This window comes from Squalius cephalus (genome assembly GCF_949319135.1).
Source record: "Squalius cephalus genome assembly, chromosome: 4".
NCBI lineage: Eukaryota > Metazoa > Chordata > Actinopteri > Cypriniformes > Leuciscidae > Squalius > Squalius cephalus.
The window spans coordinates 21,478,909-21,498,161 of NC_137125.1; the positions used below are offsets into that span (position 1 = coordinate 21,478,909).

General features: G+C 42.6%; 1 protein-coding gene across 1 annotated transcript; it reads left to right on the plus strand.

Annotated features, from left to right (window-relative positions):
* The first annotated feature begins 1,565 nt into the window (after nucleotides 1-1,565).
* Nucleotides 1,566-3,588, plus strand: LOC307157102 (uncharacterized protein). Its single transcript, XM_079868863.1, has 3 exons — nucleotides 1,566-1,615; nucleotides 2,347-2,434; nucleotides 2,740-3,588. Exons 1-3 carry the CDS (start codon nucleotides 1,613-1,615, stop codon nucleotides 3,081-3,083), a joined length of 435 nt encoding a protein of 144 aa, XP_079724989.1. The 5' UTR covers nucleotides 1,566-1,612; the 3' UTR covers nucleotides 3,084-3,588.
* Nucleotides 3,589-19,253: the final 15,665 nt, after the last annotated feature.

The window sequence follows — 19,253 nt, forward strand, 5'->3', positions numbered from 1 at the left end:
AGTGAACAAAAGTTTGTACATTGACATAGTGAATATAAAACAAAATTATAGAACACATTGAATCAGCTACAATAACTGTAGCAGTATAAGCCAAAAAAGTTTAACAATTCCAGTAAATTCTTAAATAGTTAGATTATATGGTATAAATTTAAAGAAAAAAAAAACCAACAACCTATAAATATGTACTTTTCAGGATGTAAAATAATATAAATGAAACTATTACAATTCATCTAAAGAAAAGAAAAACTCACCATGTATAAATGTATGTTTTTGTGACATGTGTCTACTCTGAATTTGTGTTTGGTTGTGTTTGTTTTGGATCTAAGGGTTTTGGTTGGTTCTTGTGCAGGTGAAGCGGGTCTTTTTTCACCAGGGATTTTTTGTTCAGTGGTTTGAGATAATGACACCGCTTCTGTGATTGTGCAAAGTTCAGCGTCAATTTCATGCGTTTCATTTGGGGTTAACTTTGTTATTTGTGTGACATGGTTGTCATCCGTGTATGTCACAGTGACAGGCCCACAGGTGAGTAGAAACTCTTCTATATCCTGGCCATCTAGGAATGTTAAGTCTGTCTCAGTTTTTAAGAATTTGGTCAACACAGAATTTGTGATTGCCAATGAGATTTCATCCATGTCTATCTTCAAAATGAGAGATCTATTACATTTTGTAATGTAGCTCTCTTGCTTCCTCAAAATCTTGCAGGTGGTGCACCTGTGGAATTTTTCTTTTGTGTTAAAATCTGTCTGTGTGCTGTGACACTTGGGGCACAATTTCTTAATAGAAATTGTGCTGCCCTCTATTTCCTGTGTAACAGTGTTAGTCTGTGTTGAAAAATCATCTGTGCTTGATGATGTGGTGGCTAATGTTAGTGTTGTGCTCTGTTGCCTGATTTTTGTGTTTCTTGTGGTGGTTAAATTAATTTTACCATTCAACAATCTTGTAGAGAGATTTGTGAACTCGCAAGTTCTACCAATCACCACCTGATCTATTTGACTGTCCCATAGGGATAGGGGAATGGTCCCCGTCACGTCTCCAATCCTGCAGGTCTTCACCTCGCTCTCCGTGTCATGGGCGGTCACCATGGAGCTTGTGCTGCTGATGCTTGAAACTGTTGCGTTGAGTTTCAAAATCTGTAAAGTAGAGTAAATGGTTAATAATGTACTTATTACAACAAAGGACCTCTAGTATGTTTGTGTAGTTATGTTTGAATGTTACATTTTTTAACTATAAGGTGACGGTTACCTTATAGTTCTAAAATTTGGCACTCAAACACAACTACAAAAACAGATTAGAGGTAAATTTAGAGGTAAATGCCATATATGTCTGTGAAACTGGGTTTTTGAAGTTTTAGTTGATAAACATTGCATAATAATTTTAACTATAATACATTTGTTGTATATACAGCAATAAATGTATACTGTTTTTTTCAAAGTGGGGATCTATGACGTCAAAGGGTATCAAACACCGCCTCCGCAGAAGAAGTAGTCTACTTCAACACTGACTGTTTAGCCCCGCCCACCGATTCATGCATACATGCAATATGTTGATTTTACGCAGCCGCCCTTTTGAAATCGAAAGTGAGGCTCCGGTGGGAAGAACCCCGGAAGTGTCAATGGTGTGAGACAACAAATATTTTGATCTTGTTTGAATTGTGCCCTGAATTACACATATGATGTTTGTCAATTTAAAAGATATATTTTAAAGTCAAGAAAGTCATAGTTTGATGTAAAACTGTTGAGGTATAAGACTGTGAAAATACGTAATTACAAAGACTACAAACCCAAAAGGCATTTTGTCATTTTTTTCTATAGTCTTACGTTATAATCATAACGTTACGCGGTTATGTCTGAGTGTTTGAGTGTCATTGAGCGATATTCACATAAAACTAAATGTTACTCTTCTACTCTTCTGTTTTGACAAACTGTGACTTTCTTGTCTCTCGCATAGACAGTATAAGAAGTAGACAGAGCCATCTCATTGGAACTCAATTGAGATAAGTGAAGCCCATTTTTAGCGATTTTTTTAGCATTTAGCAATTGGGCATTGGTAAATATGCTTGCTGGCCACATAATTTATTATTAACATGATTGTACCTTGATGCACATGATGTTGTATAACGTTAATGGGCGCCGAATATAACCACAAAATGTTATCTGTTAACTGTTATCTACATCGCAAGAGAAATGGACAAATCAGTCATATAAAAAAAGTTATTCAGTAAATCACTTGGACAAAAGCGTCTGCTTTGGCCTGTTAAATAACATATAGATAATAAATGGACAATAACGAATGTCACCAATAACATCTATAACTAATGGTTGCCTTTTCATTTTTCTTTCCTCATAGGCTCAAATACAAACTTTTCTTCTGCTAACACCAGAAAAAGAAGAAAGAAGAAAACCTAACACCATGGCTAACTACGCTTCCAACAAAGGTAATCCATATTAATATAGTATAATTTAGAAATATAGTATAAAATATGGAAAGCAACACCGTAAGAGAGAATAAAATAAAAATTAACCTTGTGTAATACCTATATTGTCATATTATTATTTCAGTGAACAGATAAGAGCAATTAATTTGTGTTTTATTGTATATTTGCATAGACTTTTTTTTTTCTGTTTTGTTCGGATAGAAATAAATCAATGGCCAGAGACAAGTTACTTGTGTGTGTTAAAATCTGTTTACTGATACTGACAAAACAATGTTTTGATTGTGATTGCTGTATGCTATTAACAGGTCCAGTGATTTGGATCATGGGCAGCAGTGACATTCATCATGGGGAAGAGAGGGCCAGAGAGACCAAAGGGGCCAAGGTTCACTGGTTTGGCTGGGGTGGACTTCGATGGCACGGACTCCTTCCTTTCTTCTACCGGTCCCTTAGAGGAAGAGCAGCCCCGGATGACCTGCTGATTCACTGCGGCGGGAACGACTTGGGATGCAGGAAGAGCATCGATCTCGTCGCAGCGATGAAGCAGGATCTGCAACATCTCCATCTGCGTTTCCCTCAGATGGTCATCGTGCTGTCTGACATCACCCAGAGACGTCGGTGGAGATCGGGCCTTCCGGGGAAAATTGACTAGTCCCGTAAATGGGTGAACAGTGTCATGGCTACCTTTGTCTTGGGAATGCAGGGGTGTATCGTGCATCACCCTCAAATTGTATTTAACAAGCCTCAACTGTTTCTAAGGGACGAAGTTCATTTATCACCAAGGGGTAATGATATTTTTTTAAATAATTTAGCTGAAGGCTTGAGAATCTTAATCCAGTAGGGGTGATGCTGGATTAAACCTCTCAACATGTTTTAAACATGAAACAGTTGAAGAATGTGAAATTCTTTTGGGGTTGTGTTTGTGCCTTTTGTCTTTAGTTTATTACATTATCACATTGGTAGACATAACACTGTTCAATAGTCACTGCTCTTTCTCCCCTCCGTGCCATTCATGTATCACCCTAGCCATCCACCCCATGGCCTCTCACTTTTCTTCCCCACGACGAATGTAGCAAGAGAGGGGATCAGGATTTTTTAAAAAATTATTACTTTTTTAAAATTGTTTTTGTGTTTCAATAAATAAATATTTATTAACGAAATGATTGAATTTATTATCAAAACACACAGTAGACACTTCAAGTAGACATACTTTGACAGAAATGTCATGTGGTTTTATTACTTATGGTTTAGAACTTCGTAATGATACATATTCAGTCAGTAGCCGACACAGTGAATATTGATAAGGGAGATGTCAAGACACTTTAGATTACATTAGATTTATCTTTATTGTCAATGTGTAGAGTACAAGTACAGAGACAATTCAATGCAGTTAGTGTCTAACCAGAAGTGCAAAAAAAGTGTGGTATAGACGTTGTGTATTATAAACAGTAAATGACATGAAAGTAGTATACAGTTAACCTAGTGGTATGGTTTACAGTAAGGATATTCATTTAAAATTTATTTGTATAGCACTGAGGTCATGATTCGAGCATGCTAAGTGGTCGTAAAAAAAATAGTCACACTTGTGGTCTTCGATCAAATATGACCCCCATAGGAAATGAATGGGAAATTGACAAAAAAAACAAACAAAAAATTAATATTATTTTACATAAAGTGTTATAATTGAATGAATTGCATTTTTTGTTACAAATTCTGTAAAAAAAAAAAGTAAATGTGTCCATAAACAGCTGGGGAATTCACATGCCTCTCCATAGAGAACTGTAGATGCCATCTAGTGGTTACACCATGGTTCTACGCTTTCTCTCCATACTCTCACCAGATGGTGCTAATCTGCTTCAAACATTTTTTTTTGAAGGCCTAGACTCTATATTAAACTAAAATACTGCATAAATAAAAAATAAAAAAATACATATATTTATATAATTTTTTTTATTAATTTCAATGGCAAAAATAGACCATAAATATTGCATAAATATTAATAAATTCAATAAAATGATCTCAAAATACAAAATTAAAAAGAATAAATATTATAGAACAAAAATAAATTGCATTGGTTTTACTGGGATGGAGGAAGTTTCATTTTTAGGCCTCCGGTCACTTCTGACCGGGAAGGCCCAGGATGTGACTCCGAAACGAAGACCGTCTGAGGGATATATATATATATATATATATATATATATATATATATATATATATATATAAAATAACAGATAATAAAGAACATGTACAATCATCCAAAATGATTAAAAGTGATTCAAATAGCACATGCACACATACATGCATAAACGCACACATTAAAAAAAATAATAATAATAAAAAAAAACGTTTCGGTTACTAACGTAACCTCTGTTCTCTCTAGAAGAGGGAACGAGTATTGCGTAGTTACTACGCTACGGGAAAGCCTTTCTTTCTCGAGATACTGAAGCCAAAAATTATCCTTAATTTTTATAATCTTGTCAACGCAGTGCGGCAGCCTGCAGACCTAGGGCAGGCTTACTTGCGTGCCCATTGGCTGCCCTGCGGCAACTGCAGCAGCCTACCGCTGAGCCCTTGGCGTGACGTCACGACCAATGAGCGCGCTTGGCGCGCTTAATGCGTCACAGCCCGCGAAAAGGGGTGTGGCTTAGCGTATAAAAGCGGGGCTCGGAGGCTGCTTCTCTGGTTTCTGTCGCATGAAGCGAATGAGCTCGTGGCGCGAGCACGGCGGGCTACGCAATACTCGTTCCCTCTTCTAGAGAGAACAGAGGTTACGTTAGTAACCGAAACGTTCTCTTACGAGAGGTTCTCTCGTATTGCGTAGTTACTACGCTACGGGAACACCCTTGTCAACGCCGTGCGCGCCCAGCATCCACTGAATGAGTCCCAGGGAGAGCCCGGGGAACGTGATAGCAGAGAGCCGGGCGGCCCACAGAGGGCTAGCGCCGTACATAAGCACACACTAGGGGGTTAGGAGCGGCACGGCCGGTCCGAACTGACAATTCCCTGTATAGTGCAGCTCAACCAGTAGAGCTAAATCACACAACGTAGCCCGCGCACAGATAGTGGGCTGGCATACGCGAGACTTAGACTGATAACACTTTCGCCTGCAAGGCGGGAACATCCAGGTTGTAAAACCTAACAAATGTGGAGGGGGAGGCCCAGCCTGCCGCTGCACAAATGTCATGAATGGGAATTCCGCTAGACCACGCCCACGACGAGGCCATGCCTCTGGTGGAGTGAGCTTGAATGCCCAATGGGCACTGCAGGTCTTTAGACGCATAAGCAGCAGCAATAGCGTCCACTATCCATCTGGACAGGCTGTGTTTCGAGGCGGCGAGACCCTTGGTGCGCCCGCCAAACGAAACAAAGAGCTGTTCCACCACTCGTTTGACTGAAGACAGTGCTATCAGAAAAACGGTTTTGAGCGTGAGGTATTTCATATCCACAGTTTCCAAGGGTTCGAAGGGATGCGCTTTCAGGGCCTCAAAGACCAGTGAAAGATCCCACATAGGAACCGAGGGGGGTCGCGGGGGGTTCATCCTCCTGGCTCCTCTAAGGAAGAGCTCTGAAACAGAGAGCGCTGAAATGGCCGTGACATAGACTTTGAGCATGGAGGGGGACCTGCCCGCGTCCAGTAACTCTTGAAGGAAACACAGTACTCGCGATACCCCACATGTCTGTGGATCGAGCCCCTTAGCAGTGCACCATCTGTTAAACACTGACCATTTCGACATGTAGAGCCGCCTCGTAGAGGGGGCTCTAGATTGTATGATCGTGTTCATGACCCCGTCTGGCAGATCAGCGTGTAATCGTTGAGGCTCCACGCATGCAGAGACAGCGCTCTGGATGGGGATGCCATATCGAGCCGCGGGCTTGAGAGAGAAGGTCTCTCTTCACCGGTATCGGCCAGGGGGCTGAGTCTGCCAGCTGTATTAGATCCGGGAACCAAGCTTGGTTCTCCCAGTATGGGCCTAAGAGGAGCACTGTGTGGCGCGCTTCCCTGATTCTCTTGATGACCTGAGGCAGCAGAGAGACCGGGGGAAAAGCATACAGCGGGCCGCTGGGCCAGGTCTGGGCCAGCGCGTCCTCGTTCTTCGAGAAGAACTCTGGGCAATGAGCGTTGTCTTTTGACGCAAAAAGGTCGACTTTCGCTTTGCCGAAACGGCGCCACAGTGACTGGACTGTTTGGGGGTGTAGAGACCACTCCCCAGGGGGAACGTTGTCCCTGGACAGTCTGTCGGGGCCCTCATTCAGGTGGCCAGGCACATGCGCGGCTCTCAGCGAGCGCAGAGAGTGCTGAGCCCACACGAGGAGGCGTTCCGCCAGGGTGCAGAGCGTCTTTGATCTGACACCGCCCTGGCGATTCACATAGGCCACTACCGATGTATTGTCCGTGCGGACTAGAACATGGTGACCGTGGAGGAATGGGAGGAAGTGTTTGAGCGCTTTCTCGACCGCGAGCATCTCTAGACAGTTTATGTGTAGGAGATTCTCCTGGTCTGACCAGCGGCCATAGACCGGTCTGCCTTCGAAGAGCGCTCCCCAACCTAGGTTGGAAGCGTCTGTCGAGACAACTTTCCGGTGTGAAATCACTCCCATAGTCACTCCTGTGTGATACCATTCGGCTGCCAGCCAGGGCTGCAGGGCTGAAATGCAGCTCTGATTCACTCTGACTCGCAAGCCGCCGGCCGCCCAGGCTCGGTGGGGCACGCGCGCTTTCAGCCAGCGTTGAAGCGGGCGCATGCGCAGTAAGCCCAGCTGGAGCGCTGCTGCAGCTGAGGCAATATGCCCCAGGATACGCTGGAATGTCCTCAGCGGAACCCGGCTGCCTATTTGGAGGGATGCGGCGAGGAGGCGGATGCGGCGCGCGCGCTGCTCCGACAGTCTGGCCGTCATAGCCACCGAGTCCAGTTCTATTCCAAGAAGGAAATTGACTGACGGGGCGATAGCGAGCTCTTGGTCCAGTGACCGAGAGACCCAGATCCTCCAAATGGCTGAGGAGCGCTGTTCTGTGAGACACAAGTTCCGTCTCTGACAGCGCTAGAATAAGCCAATCGTCCAGATAATTCAGTATTCGCATTCCCTGTTTTCTCAGGGGAGCGAGAGCCGTGTCCATGCATTTCGTAATGTACGGGGTGCCAAAGACAGGCCGAAGGGCAGGATTGTGTACTGATATACTCGACCGTTGAAGGCGAATCTCAAGAATGGCCTGTGACGGGGAGTTATCTGGATCTGAAAATATGCGTCTTTTAGATCGAGAGAGATAAACCAGTCTCCTGGGCGAATCTGCGCGAGGATTTTTCTGGTTGTGATCATTTTGAACGGCCGTCTCATGAGGGCTTTGTTCAGATGTCTCAGATCTAAAATAGGTCTTAACGCTCCGTCCTTCTTGGGTACGAGGAAGTAGCGGCTGTAAAAGCTCGACTCGCTCAGAGAAGGATGAACCTGTTCTATAGCCCTTTTGCGCAGCAGCTTCGCTATTTCGGCTTGAAGCAGGTGCGCAGCTTCTGAACTCACTTTCGTCTCCGTCTGTGCTAGAAAGCGCGGAGGGCGACGAGCGAATTGAAGCGAATAGCCGTGTTTTATAGTACTCAGCACCCATTCTGACGCGCCCTGAATAGCTTCCCATGCTTCCGCATGCATAGCTAGGGGTCGAATGGTCTCTGGGTTCAGATCGCCGCGCTGCGCGGGATTGGGGAACCTGTATCAGAGAGGATGGAGCGGCGTGCGCGCCGCTGGTGCTCGAACACGGGGGCTGGTAAACAGTATTGGCCGGCTGTACAGCGTTCGATAGCTCGGTCCCAGAGGATGGAGCGCGATTTGCTGACAAACACCCCTGGCGCGAAAGCGGCGTGGGGATTGTAATGTCTAAAAGTGAGTGCGCGTGCACGTGAGCGGGCGCAGAGTTTACACTTATGACACGGCCAGTGTTTGGGAGCTTAGAGGGTGTGCGACCCGAGGTAACTGAATGGCAGAGCGAGCAGCGGGTAGGTGTGAGCACAAAGTTGTGGGCACATTTACTACACTTAGTACTCGAGCGGCTTGTGTCCGCTTTAAGAGAGAGCGCTCTATGCGCGTTACCATGGGGACCATGTTTGTGTGAAGCAGTGAGCACATGGGAGTGGGCACATTTTCTACACTTATGACACCTTCGGCCAGAGCCGGAATGTTTGTGAGCTTTAGAGGATCTGCAACCCGGGGTAACTGTGTGATAGAGCGGGCAGCAGCTAGGTGTGAGCACAGAGTTGTGGGCACATTTACTACACTCAGTACTCAAGCGGCATGTGTCCGCTTTATGAGAGTGCGCTCTGTGAGCGTTACCGGGGAGACCGTGTTTTGTGTGTAGCAGTGAGCACATGGGAGTGGGCACATTTTCTACACTTGTAACACCATCGGCGTTATAGAGCAAATGCTTTGATGGCTCATATGTTTAGACGCTCATAAATACTCAAGCACCATCCTGTGAGATGCGGGTTCGCTTTCTGTATGTAAGAAAGCTGGCCGCGAGCTCGGAGAAGCCAGCAGAAAAAATATTTTTCTGCCGCCAGAGCCGGATTTGAACCCGGGTCTCCAGTGCAGAAGCGTAATATTCTGCCACTGAGCCACAGGGGCACACATGAGCTTCCAGTTGGTGCGAGCTTATGACCGAGCGTCGTGTTTCGGCGTTTGTTTGCAGGCGCGCGTGTATTAAAACAGGCCCGTTTACTGCAGCATTAGTATTTCCAGCCGCCTGAACTTAGAGGGGACTGAGAAATATGTATCCCGTGAGATGCGGGTTTGCTTTCTGTATGTAAGAAAGCTGGCCGCGAGCTCGGAGAAGCAAGCAGAAAAAAGTTTTTTCTGCTGCCAGAGCCGGATTCGAACACGGTCTCTGGTGCGGAAGCCTAATGTTCTGCCACTGAGCCACAGGGGCACACATGAGCTTCCGGTCAGTGCGAGCATATGACCGAGCGTCGTGTTTCGTTTCGGCGTTTGTTTGCAGGCGCGCGTGTATTAAAACAGGCCCGTTTACTGCAGTATTAGTATTTCCAGCCGCCTGAACTTAGAGGGGACTGAGAAATATGTATCCCGTGAGATGCGGGTTTGCTTTCTGTATGTAAGAAAGCTGGCCGCGAGCTCGGAGAAGAAAGCAGAAAAAAGTTTTTCTGCTGCCAGAGCCGGATTCGAACACGGATCTCTGGTGCGGAAGCCTAATGTTCTGCCACTGAGCCACAGGGGCACACATGAGCTTCCAGTCAGTGTGAGCATATGACCGAGCGTTTGTTTGCAGGCGCGCGTGTATTAAAACAGGCTCGTTTACTGCAGTATTAGTATTTCCAGCCGCCTGAACTTAGAGGGGACTGAGAAATATGCGAGGATTGGAGGAAGTCCGGCCTAAGCGGGACGAAAACACTCTCTCTTCCTCCTTTCGCCGGTGCTCGTGACGTCCGCTCTGATATCCCTTGAGAACGGCGCAGTTGCGCGGCTCGAACAAAGGGAGAGAGAGCGGGAAGATGTCATTATGTGCTGTGACATCGTTTGTTTGCAGGCGTGCGTGTATAACAACAGGCTCGTTTACTGCAATATAGATATTTCTAGTCGCCTGAGCTAGGAGGGGACTGAGAAATGTGTGAGAAACGGAGGTGGCCGGAGAGTGACGCGCGCGACCGAGACGCGGGGTAGCTTTCTTATAACGTAAAGGAAGCCAGCCCGTGACCGTCTACTTCTGACATCCCTTGTGAGCGGCGCCTTGCGCGGCTCGAACAGAGGGGGAGAGGGCGTGCGTCATCCGGGGGGGGGGGGTATAGCTTGTAACGTAAAGGAAGCTATAGCCCGTGACCGTCCGTTCTGACATCCCTTGTGAGCGGCGCCGTTTGCGCGGCTTGACAGAGGGGAGTAACCAGCTGGTCTGCTTCATCCCCTGAGGCGACGGCAGTGCGGGCAGAGGCCGGCCGCTGCGCGTCGGTGAAGGGCGGGGGAGAAGGAGAGAGCGAGGCTCGCGGGAGGGGCTCCGGCGAGCGCTCAGCTATAACCACCGGCTCGGGAGGCCTTTGAGAGCGGCGTTTTTTCTTACGCGGCCCGGAAGAGGCAGCCGGAGAAGGTGGAGAATCGTGAAACATGGCGAGTCGAGCCCGCAGGGTCAACATCGGCAAGTCCTCACACTGTTCGCAGCCGCCCGTGAAGGGAGCGGGCTGCGTGGTCGAAACCCAGGCAGAGAGCGCAGATCACGTGGCGGTCTCCGTCGCTGAGCGCGGCTCTGCACGAGCCACAGGATGAGCGAGGCATTTGCAACAACGCCTCGCGCTCTTTTAGATGCAAAGTGTGTCGCGGGGCGAACACACAAACATACAACACAGAGCAGTAAAAGGATATATTCGCCGGATAGCGAAGCAGGCAGGGAAAGCTGAAGGCGGCGAAGGCGGCCGGCGTCCTCAGGCTGAGATCCTCGGCGTGCTGGTCGCTTGATTCGACGGCGGCTTCCTCAGAGAGCAGCGATGCGTAGAGCTTCGCTGAAAAGACAGAAATCAGAGAAGCAGCCTCCGAGCCCCGCTTTTATACGCTAAGCCACACCCCTTTTCGCGGGCTGTGACGCATTAAGCGCGCCAAGCGCGCTCATTGGTCGTGACGTCACGCCAAGGGCTCAGCGGTAGGCTGCTGCAGTTGCCGCAGGGCAGCCAATGGGCACGCTAGTAAGCCTGCCCTAGGTCTGCAGGCTGCCGCACTGCGTTGACAAGATTATAAAAATTAAGGATAATTTTTGGCTTCAGTATCTCGAGAAAGAAAGGCTTTCCCGTAGCGTAGTAACTACGCAATACGAGAGAACCTCTCGTAAGAGAACTGCGCTCGTTAAAATCACAAATGATTTACTTTTAGCTTCTGACCAAGGCTGTATCTCAATACTAGTTTTACTTGATCTTAGTGCTGCGTTCGATACTATAGATCACACAATACTCTTAGACCGACTACAAAACTACACTGGTGTTCAGGGACAGGCATTAAGCTGGTTCAGATCATACTTATCAGACCGTTACCATTTTGTCTGCGTAAATGGGGAAAAATCGAAGATAACGTCAGTAAACTACGGTGTACCGCAAGGATCTGTGTTAGGCCCTCTACTATTCTCAATATATATGCTGCCACTTGGTAATATTATAAGAAAACATGGAATTAATTTCCACTGTTATGCTGATGACACTCAATTATATATTTCATCACGACCAGATGAAAACGCTAAATTATCTAAATTAACAGAGTGTGTTAAAGATATAAAATACTGGATGACATGTAATTTTCTGCTATTAAATTCAGATAAAACGGAGGTATTACTTATTAGTCCAAAAAACTGCCCACAAAACCTCTTACAATACAACTTTAATTTAGAAGGGTGTCCTGTTACTTTATCCTCTACAGTAAAAGACCTGGGTGTTATATTAGACCGCAACTTGTCTTTTGAAAATCATATTTCATATGTTACAAGAACAGCCTTTTTCCACCTTAGAAACATTGCTAAGCTACGTAACATGCTATCAGTTTCTGATGCAGAAAAGTTAGTTCATGCATTCATGACCTCGAGACTAGATTACTGTAATGCTTTATTAGCTGGTTGTCCTGCATCCTCGATAAACAAGCTACAGTTAGTCCAAAATGCCGCCGCTAGAGTTCTTACTAGATCAAGAAAATACGATCATATAACACCAATTCTGTCGTCTCTACATTGGTTACCTATAAAGTTCCGTATCAATTACAAAGTATTGCTACTGACCTATAAAGCCCTAAATGGTTTAGCTCCCGTGTATTTAACGGAACTTCTATCGCCCTACAATCCATCGCGCTCTTTAAGATCACTAAATTCGAGGCTTCTGGTCATTCCTAGGATATCTAAGTCCACTAAAGGAGGGAGAGCTTTTTCACATTTAGCTCCTAAACTGTGGAATGGCCTTCCTGATATTGTTCGAGGCTCAGACTCGCTGTCCCAGTTTAAAACTAGATTAAAGACGCATCTCTTCAGCCAGGCATTCACATAATACTTACATTTTATACTACAGTTGAATCAGATTGAATGCATTAATATTGCGAACAGCAGCTACGCTAATTATTTCCCATATGCTTTTCTGTTGTTATCTCGGGACGCTAGTCCCGAGGTAAATACAGATCGTCAGCTCCAGTTTGTATCCAGCCTCTCATGGAAACTACAGATTCTCCAACACCCGTGCAGAGACGACTCGGCGCCTGTGAAGAGACGACTCGACGCTGGCGATGTTTATGCCCTAAATCAATACATGATTAACTAACTGTATTTCTCTATGTACATTTCTGAAATGCACTTTCTGTAAAGCTGCTTTGAAACAATATGTATTGTGAAAAGCGCTATACAAATAAATTTGAATTGAATTGAATTGAACATTTAGTGACTGTACACTCATCGGCCTGTAGGTGGTGGTGTTGAGCGAAGGGTTGCTGGTTTAGGATGATACTGTCACACACACACATGCAGGAATACAAACAAACGCAAGCATGCACACACACTGACATCCACACGCACAGACACACACATACAAATCCACATGCACAGACACACACACACAAACACAAACACACACGCGCACACACATGTACGCACGCATACATACACGCACAGACACACACACACACACACACACACACACACACACACACACACTATGAATACATTTTATCAGCGTTATGGACATAACATGAAATACACACACTTTACAAGTGTCCTACAAACTCTGTGAATTATTAAACAAACTGCCGATGTAGCATGAAAAAGACTTGCTTGAACACAATAAGTGTGTTTTTGAAACTCATTTTTGTAATACATTATGTAGGGAAAACCACTGTTATGGATGTGACGTTTTCACATTATGGATGTTAAGTCTCTAAACTAATGACTTTTGATATAAAACTTAAATAGTAATGGCAAATAATTACAAAACTCTAAATTATCCATGATCCACAGGAATACTCCAGACAGTCTTTTAAAATATACATAAAATATACAACTTATACATAAACACGCAATACAGCCAAATTGCTCCACGTCATTTATTTTTGTGGAAAGCCAGTGCAGGCCTGAGCGGCGGTCATATTTTGTACCGCCATGCGGTACATCTAGTTTAATATTGTGTTCGGTAGTGACAAATTTGGGGAGAAGGAAAATATTCCAGCATTTTCTGAAAATACAATACGTGAGCTTAGAATTATAAGGTTCTAGCTCCACTTTTGGTCGAAATTGAGTTTTTGACATAATCTGATCCATTAGGTGTTTATTAATGCCTGTGTGGTGTTATTTTTGTAAAAAAATATTTTGTTATGTAGTTATTAATAAAATACAAAGGTTCCATCTCAGTTGTGCCAGCTGGGATGTAAAAACTTTGATGCTCAATATCTCGGAACTACCCTAAACGGAGATAGAACCTTATAATTCTAAGCTCACGAATATGAGAATTAACTGCACAATTACTAGAAAAGCGTACCTTGGATATTATACAATTTGCATACATGCAAAATTTGTGGGGAAAAACAAAAAAAATTCAAGATGTTTCCAACTCTGACTTTGCACCAATTCTGTAGAATGGCCCATATAGAGTTCAGTTTGATATGTATCGAATCGTGACATGAGGATACCGTTACACCCCTAAAACTCTTTCCATGCACGGTGCTCAACTGCTAGACTAACTTGTTGCCATATCTTGCCTTATTTTCTACACTTATGAATACCTGGTAGCCTCAGTGGTGAAGCTATGAGACTTTGGGTAGCATATTTTTCTTATCAGGGACACTGAGGGCTTTCTGACATCAGTCTTTGTGGCTGCTCTGAAGGTTGATGCTGTTATCCTACCACTCCTTTGATCAAACCAGATCCTGGACTTAGACTGTGCTCGAGTCTCCTCCTCTACAATATTACTCTGAAAATATGATGATTGAAACTGTTAGATAATTACATTTTTTTTGGAATATAACTTTAATCCTAAATAATGATGTACCTGTTTTTTGGTCACACTTATATCATCAAAGAGTGCTTCTGCCCTGTCTTGTAACCCTTCTAGGCTGACCTCTCTTGCCTGCCTGTCATAAATGGTTGTGAGAGGTTCTGGTAGACCTAGCATAACAGTCTTTGGTACATAGGATGCTGCATATTCGCTGACAACTGAGAGGACTGCTGGCTTAATGACCTGTCCATCTTGTGTACAGCTTTTAGAAAGGTCGCTGTAAAGCTGGGCTTTCTCAAGATCCGTTAGAGGTGGAATAGCAGAATGGCCTTTGGAAGCGCATTTTTTGCCTCGCTGTGTGTTGTTACAAGTTATGTCTTTGCCTTGCTGATATTCCACTCTTCAAAGATCCCTCACTTGGTGTAGACCACTTGCACTTCTTTGATGTCACTGCTATCTCTTCCTCTCTGTCGTTATGCTGCCAAATACTGAACAAGACCGCTGACACATGAGAGTAGCACTCGCCTAGTCCAGCTGTGCAATTGCAGTGTGATCCTAACACTGCCCCATCATTTCTGACCACCACCCATGGCTTCAATGGAGGGTCATTTAGTCAGTTATATAATTATTATTATATAATAACTTTATAATCTATAATGGAGACATTATAAAATAATAAACCCAATTTATGACCCCTTTAATTTTTATTTTTATTTTAATCAAAACTTTATTTATATATTTATACTGTATACTTACTAATTTGTGACTTGGCATGTTGCTTATTTCAGCTATGTTTAGCTGAGTCTCCTGAGGTGGTCTGTAGATGAAATCCAGTTGACTTGTCACGTCCACAGTGCTGTGTTTGGTGCACTGAATGTCAAAATCGTCTTTGTAGCCTGAAAAGTAGAGATGTATTGTGTGAGTACATTTATATGGGAACAATAAGAAAATAGGTAGTCAATTCTGTATATTTATTCATGATTAAATGGCAGTGTGAAATGTTTAGTAAAGTTTTTGCTAAACTATAGTCATATTCATAACATCAGTAGTTCAACAGTCGTTTTCCAGTCGTTACTTAAAAGCTCATTTAAAGTAGTCTGATACCACAGCAAAAATATAACTGTTATGGATACGCGAAGTAAGACGGAGTTCGCGCTCTATCTGATCCACTCTGTGCGTGACACACTCTGTCTGTTCCAGAGCTAAAATAAGTAAATATAATAACGTTTCTCGAAACACATGAGTGCTGAATCGCGATTGGTCCACGGATCAACTACGATCCGTTTAACCCCTATAGAAAATGTACAGTTTGCAGAAACGATTATAAAAACCCACTGTCTAATGACAAATGTAAATTATTGGATCAAACCGTCGATCGGTTTCTTGATAAAGGAAAAATAAATCGTATGACCTTCAAAGCCAAAACATTTAAGTTAGGCCTACGTGCTTTTAAGGGGGTAATTATAACGTAACTTTTTAATAGGTTTATAAAATATGAATTTCCTCTAACCTAGCCTGTGTATTCGGTTATGAAACAATTAAATTATAAATAATAGTTCGCATAAATTATTATATAATGTTGATAAATAGCCTATAAAAAATATTTTTCTATTGTAAAACAGAACACTTAGGCTACTTACCAATTGTTTTTCTGGCGTTGTTCAACTTGACTGGAGTCTTGTTTTTTTCTGCCATCAGTAGGCTATGCTGCTGTGTTTTTCTGGTGTAAAAATTACAGCCTGGTGGTATTCTTCTCTCGATGTCTGGACAGTTGCATTAAAATATCTATTGTTGTTTTTTTTTTGTTTTTTTTTGACGTTTTTATCGGAGAAACCGAATGAAGGTAACCAGTTATTGGGGTGTCATCTGATTTGTCGATTCTGTAAATTTCTTTCTTGAATTGTTGCCTTGGCAGGGTGCTGTTTTTTTGCAAATCTGAAGCTGTAATGCTGTAGCCTATTTGAAAAGAGCGGGTTTTATATTCGTATTTTTCAAATTGAGATGGGCGTATTCAACTGCTGGTTTCTGATTCGCTGAAATGAAATCCAGTTCATATATTTTGTAAACAAAAGGTAGCATATCACATTAACTGTGTTGGTTTGAATGTAGCATGAGATTAATGATCAAAATTAAAATAAAAAATGGATACAATTTTCACAGATTATATTAGTTCAAGAATAATTCTAATTTTGTTTTTTCAATGTAAATTCAAAAAGGTATAGGCTGTACATGTTTGATTTCATTAGCCATTAGATAAACTGATGTAGGCCTTTTTTTTTTTTTTTTTTAAAGAAGGTTTAGGGTTATTGGTGATGGTTGTAAGATAGAATTATAGAATAGGACACATATTTGTATTATAAAAATATTAGACTCCCTATTGTGTGAATATAAGTCGATAACAGTATATCATTAAGTATTATTTTTTAAATCTGAAATATTTGACTGAGGTATTGTCTTGGAGGACCACTCATTTTTTTTATTTGAATCATTTTGGGTTTTCCACTACTAGCCTTAATTTCCACAAATGAATGCACATTTCCATGTTAACTCCATAATGCTACATGCACAAAAACACACATACACAGCACACACGGAGACATGCTTTATATTATGTGTGTAATGTTTTCATGATAAGGTAATGACATTTTCCAGCCCCTAACTCTTATCCCAGAAAATCTTTCTGCATTTATACATTTTTTGATGATAATAATAATAATAATGTAAAATGGCTTGGTAATAAGGTTTTAACGTTCTCATAATATAGGTAAAACTAAAGTCGTTTAGAATTTTTTGTCCCTTAATGACAGTGGGTGAAACCTGTACAGAACGTAAAAATGCAAATAAAACATTAAACAGAAAGATGCATAAACACTTCCAATCAAAATCTCAGAGTTGATTCAAGTAATTCATTTATTAAACATTAAAAATGTAAAATGTTTTGTTGATCCGAGTAAATAGTTTGTTTTGATTTAATTTGCTTTTTTTTGCGCATGCGCAACTTCAGCTACTTTTAACTGCGGCTGCTGGTGAGAAACGGACAGGGAACTACGTCATCACGTTGAAAGGTCACGCCGGCAATACTATTTGAACTACTATTCATATTCATCAGAATGTTATTCGTATACTATTCATATTCATATTCACCGAATACTATTACTATATATATAATAGCAAACAATACTATTTGAACTATCCTCCTACGTATGGTCGCATTGTAAACAGTGGGGCGGTACTTCTGCCGGCGCCGGCGTGACCTTTCAACGTGATGACGTATTTCCCTGTCCGTTTGTTGATCAGCTCAATCCGAACTATTGGTCACCAATGAATTCCGTTGTTAGAAGAAAAATCCAGAAATGTTTTCCTCAAAAAACATAATTTCTCTCCCACTGAGGAAAGAAAGACATGGATATCTTGGATGGCATTGGGGTGAGTAAATTATTAGGAAATTTTCATTTTGGGGTGAACTAATCCTTTAAGAACATCAGTAACATACCTACTGAAATTAGACTATTCAATGTAATACAGCTTTCAGAGTCCTGCACAGGTGACCTGCAAATTTTGCTCAAACGGGTGAAAAATATCCAACTGTGTCAGATACAGGTGCGGGTCGGGTCGGACATGGGGGAAATATGGGTCTAAACACGGGTTTAAAACAATCACGTGCAAACGTAAAAATATGTGCATATTTTTAGGAACACATCTACAAAAATATGCCTGTATTTCAAGTTGATAAAATCATTTAAAATCTACATCAGTTTGTTTGTGGCCACACTCTCCCAGGAGTCTCTATACCTATTTTCACTTTTAAAAATTCATCATAACCGCACGCGCGATCTGCTTGCAGTCATCGAGATGGATGCTGAGGAGTTGAAGAAAATAATAGCTAGTGGAGACGGTAAAGTCGATTTGAAAATTTGACATTCGAATATTCAGGTTTTTTTTGGTTTTCCCCTCGAAACGGTTCTCATTCGCGCTTGAATATATTCAACACTATAAAATCTGACGAAATACAATACTCTTTTTTTACAAAGATTTTATATAGCCTGGCCATTTTTAATAGGATGGACAGTTAAAGGAATCCAACCTCGTTATACTTAAAGGTGCCCTAGAATGTGAAATTGAATTTATCTTGGCATAGTTAAATAACAAGAGTTCAGTACATGGACATGACATACAGTGAGTCTCAAACACCATAGTTTTCTCTTTCTTATTTAAATCTCGTTTTTGAAAAACACCCCTGAAAAACAGGCGAATCTCCACATAACACCGACTGTGACGCAACAATTGGGATCATTAATATGTACGCCTCTAAAAATTTGCATATGCCAGCCCATGCTCAGTGCCAGGCGGAACTGCGCAGCCGAATCATCAGAAGTTCTGCAGGTGAAGAAACAAGCAGGAGGATCATAGGGAAAATGGCAGATCTATCTATAATCTATCTATAATCGGATACCGCTACAGTTTAATTCGAAGTTGTTAGTTGCTCTGCCCATTTCACCACTGACTGTTTTTCTAACCTGGAACAATATCAAGCAGCCAGTCTTCTCTCAGCGTCTCATACTGACGAAGGGGGCAATTTCAACTAACGTTATATTCCCGCAAGCGGTAAGTAGTGATTTTATTTAACGATAATTTACACTGTGTTATCTAGATCCAGCGCGATATTGTTTTTCCCTGAGAGACATCGTGGCTTGCAAACGAGCGAACGAAGCATGGCAGTTGCTCAGTGTTTGGATGTACAAATGAACACAACAATATATTTTTAGCTCCTTCATCCGAGCCTCTGGAGAACCAGTGGGTTATGTGAATTTCTGATGTGTAATTGTTCAAGTTCAGACAGATAATCTTTCTCTCAAAGTCGTTCAACACTGTTTATGCATCAGTAAATC

Bases quoted from the DNA above. Each gene is read 5' to 3' on its own strand.
- LOC307157102 (XM_079868863.1), top strand. The intron at 2,435-2,739 runs GTAATCCATATT...TGCTATTAACAG, and splicing joins TAACTACGCTTCCAACAAAG to GTCCAGTGATTTGGATCATG.